At 59.0% G+C, this 3,685-nt stretch overlaps 1 protein-coding gene across 1 annotated transcript; it reads left to right on the top strand.

Moving 5' to 3' along the window:
- On the top strand, nt 1-3,504 carry C2H11orf96 (chromosome 2 C11orf96 homolog). Its single transcript, XM_034495324.2, has one exon. The coding sequence runs from the start codon at nt 2,184-2,186 to the stop codon at nt 2,913-2,915; it is 732 nt and encodes a 243-aa protein (XP_034351215.1). The 5' UTR covers nt 1-2,183; the 3' UTR covers nt 2,916-3,504.
- Nucleotides 3,505-3,685: the final 181 nt, after the last annotated feature.

Below are 3,685 nucleotides of genomic sequence, written 5' to 3'. Positions count from 1 at the left end.
TTCAGTCACACAGGCTGCCCCATGGTTGCTGTACTCACCAATCTTATTTTTTAATTTATTTTATTGGATATTTTGTATATTTACATTTCAAATGTTATCCCCATTCCCTGTTTCCCCTCTAGAACTCCCCATTCCAACCCTCCTCCCCCTGCTTCTATGAGGGTGCGCCCCATCCACCCACTCCTGCATCACCACCCTAGCATCCCCCTACACTGTGGCATTGAGCCTTCACAGGACCAAGGGCTTCTCCTACCATTGATGTCAGACAAGGCCATCCTCTGCTACATATGTGGCTGGAGCCATGGGTCCCTCCATGTGTACCAAGGTTTAGTCCCTGGGAGCTCTGGGGGGTCTGGTTGGTTGATATTGTTCTTCTTCCTATGGGGTTGCAAACCCCTTCAGCTCCTTCAGTCCTTTCTCTAACTCCTCCATTGGGGACCCTGTGCTCAGTCCAATGGTTGGCTACGCACTCACCAATCTTATTGTTGCCCTAGTGACCTGCACCAGGGGTCCTGATGTCCAAACACTTTCTTCCTGACTTGGCACCCTTGTGGTTCGTTCCTTCATCACCCCCACCAGCTGTTTAATTTTTCACTTCAGTGTGGTGGCTAAGAGTGAGCATTTGGGAGCCAGGATGTCTGGATCTCAGCTCTGCTGCCGACTGTGGAGCAAGTTGCTTAGCTCTCCTGTGCCTTCGTCCCCTCAGGAGTGCACAGCAGTGATAGTAACTCTGGCTACGCAGAGTTGAGAAGATAGTATAGTCACACTTGCACTGAGTTGATGCATAACCAGAACTTGTCCCAGCGCATTTGGAGTGCCTGACAGTGCCACCCTCTCTGGTAACTGGCTCTGCATTTCCACCAAGACACCAGTTCTTGTTGATGTTCTCATGCTCCCCTCCCACCAGAATGCAACCAGGGAGGCTGTGAGCTCCTTCTTTGTCTCCCTGTCTTGGCAAGCTCGCATATAGCCTAGGCTCTCTTGGAGTTCTCTATACAGCCAGGGCTGGCTTTGAAATCCTGATCCTCTGGCCTCCATCTCCCAAGGGCTGGGATTTCAGGTGTATACCACCACCCTGTATTAAAGAATTCTTTCATCGTTGCTCCCGTCTATACCCTGAGCGCCCACACAAAGTCTTAATAGGTTTCTGGTATGTGGATATAGAGAGAGGCCAAACCTCACTCAGACCCTCCCTTGCCAGAGGCCATAAGCATCCTGGGCAGGGCAGAACTCACACAGTTACCTTCTGGGTCTCTGGGGTAAGAGCAGGGGCTGCCCTGTGGATCCTTTCTCCAAAGTCGGGTTACTCAGGGGTGGGGATCTGGCTTGGGAATGCTACCCTTTAGCATTAGCCTCCAGGGTCCACCCTACCCGTTTCTTTCAGTTTCTAGTGGACTAGTTAATTAGCCCTTCTGAGCCTCCCTTTTCTCCTGTGAAATTGAAGGACTACTAATTATCCCACCCTGCTGTTAGGAGGATGAACAAGATGATGTATGTACGGAGAGCTCGCTAGCAGGCTAGGAGAAAGTGCTCCAGATGGGAGCTATTATCATTGTTGTTAGTACCCTATCCAAGTGCCACTCTGCGGTTCATGAATGGGGGTGCCGGAGGGACTTGGGGTGGGGAGAAGTATGTAGGGAATGGAAGAACTGGAGTGGAATAATGGGGTGTGTTTGTATTCGTGCGTAAAGGCGTGTGTGTGTGTGTGTGTGTGTGTGTGTGTGTGTAGCGTACGGAGCCTGGGGTGGGGGTGGCAGGGTTTCAGAAGCCCGCCCATTTCTCGGAGCTCAGGAACGGGGAGCTGGGCGCCCTGGCTGCGGAGACTGGCAGGAGAACCAGCAACTGCCCTGTAGCCAGCGCGCCTGGAGAGGTACCACGGCAAAAGAGCCTGCGCCTCTGGAGTGATTGGAGCTGGGAGGCGGGGGAAGCAATCTGAAACCTCGTGGCCACTCGGGTCTGTTCTGTGCAGACTTGCTGGGGCTGGGGTTATCCCAGAACCAACAGCAGCGGCTCGGTTCTGTGGGTCCGGGAGCAGCGGGTGCTCTTGCTGGATGGACCGCGGCGGGCGGGGCACGCCTTCCGGAGCGTGGCTGGCGGGCGGTGCCGGGGAAGGGGCCGTTACTTTCCCAGAGTGGCGGGGAGGGCGACGTCAGGCGGAAGGGCGCGGGGCGCGCACGCTTTAAATGGCATTCGCTGTCATCCGAGCCTGCAGCCGTGTGGGCAGAGGCGGGCTATATAAGCGGCTAGGCGGGCCGCCGCGGGGCACACGGCGGCAGCGACAGCAGCAGCAGGGAGCCTCTCGGAGCGTCGCCGAGCAGCCCAGCGCAGCCCCGCGTCCCCCGACGGGCCCGCCCGCCCGCTATCCCTCTCCAGCAGCGCCGGCTCGGGCCAGCGAGGCCCGCCGCCACCCCGCAGCAGATTTGGATCCCCCGCCCGGAGAGCCCCAGGCTGTCGCCTCCCGGGGGACCCCGGAGCCGCGGCCGCCCCCGGAGAGCCCGGGCGCTCCGCCGTCCCCCGGCCCCGCAGCCGCCGACGGCGCCATGGCGGCGGCAGCCAAGCCCGGCGAGCTCATGGGCATCTGCTCCAGCTACCAAGCGGTGATGCCACACTTCGTGTGCCTGGCCGACGAGTTCCCGCAGCCGGTGCGGCCCGCCAAGCTGCCCAAGGGCAAGGGCCGGCTGCGGCGGCCGCGCCAGTCCCGCTTCAAGACGCAGCCGGTGACCTTCGACGAGATCCAGGAGGTGGAGGAGGAGGGGGTGTCCCCGATGGAGGAGGAAAAGGCCAAGAAGTCGTTCCTGCAGAGCCTGGAGTGCCTGCGCCGCAGCACGCAGAGCCTGTCGCTGCAGAGGGAGCCGCTAGGCAGCTGCAAACTGAGGAACAGCCTGGACTCCAGCGACTCCGACTCGGCCCTGTGAGGCGGTAGCCCGCTTGGGGACTTGCTCCGCCGCTAAGCGCCGTGAACCAGCGGGAGCATCCCAAGGGGACCCGCGCCCCAGGCGGCCCTGACCACCCAGGATCAGCTCCCCTCACTCACTGGGACTGTAGCCCGGCTGCGGACCCGCCGGGGCCCCGGAGCGCGTTCGGGGACGCCAGGGAGGGGAGCCGCTTTCTTTGCCCTTGTAAATGTTTATTTTTTAACTCTTTCCCAGTACGAACTCTGCTGTGAGTGTGCGCGGGAGGCGGCCCGCGCTGAGTCGGCTCGCCGGGGGTCGCCGCTGCAAAGGCCTTTGGTTTGCAACTGCGATTCTGCACACCGCTCCACTGTGCCCCACCCCCAGCGCACACCCGTTCACACTCACGCCGACACTCTCGCTGAACACTTTTGTAATTGTTGGGCTGACCGAGGGGACTTGGGGCGCAGCGCGGCTGCTGCTGCAGCCGAGGATTGATATTTATTTTTGCATTGCAATAGCTGAAGGCGTTTTATTTAACGGTCTTTTTACCTGGATGTTGTCTGTGAGGCGTCCGAATGGACACAAATAAAGCCAATATATTTACACTGTGCACTTCTCCGGGCTTTGGACTTCTTGAACCTTAGGGGTCCGGTCTGGAAGGCTAAGGAGGAGGATGAGGGAGGGGCATGAAGGGTCAAGTGGAGGTAGCTCACAAAACTATTGTCTCCAGATTGAGGTGACACCTCCGGTGCTCCTGTCACCTGGTCTGCTCTTCACACGGTCTGAGAGGC

The sequence above is a fragment of the Arvicanthis niloticus genome, chromosome 2 (genome assembly GCF_011762505.2).
Source record: "Arvicanthis niloticus isolate mArvNil1 chromosome 2, mArvNil1.pat.X, whole genome shotgun sequence".
Lineage (NCBI taxonomy): Eukaryota > Metazoa > Chordata > Mammalia > Rodentia > Muridae > Arvicanthis > Arvicanthis niloticus.
This window is presented reverse-complemented; position numbering and strand designations above follow the sequence as displayed.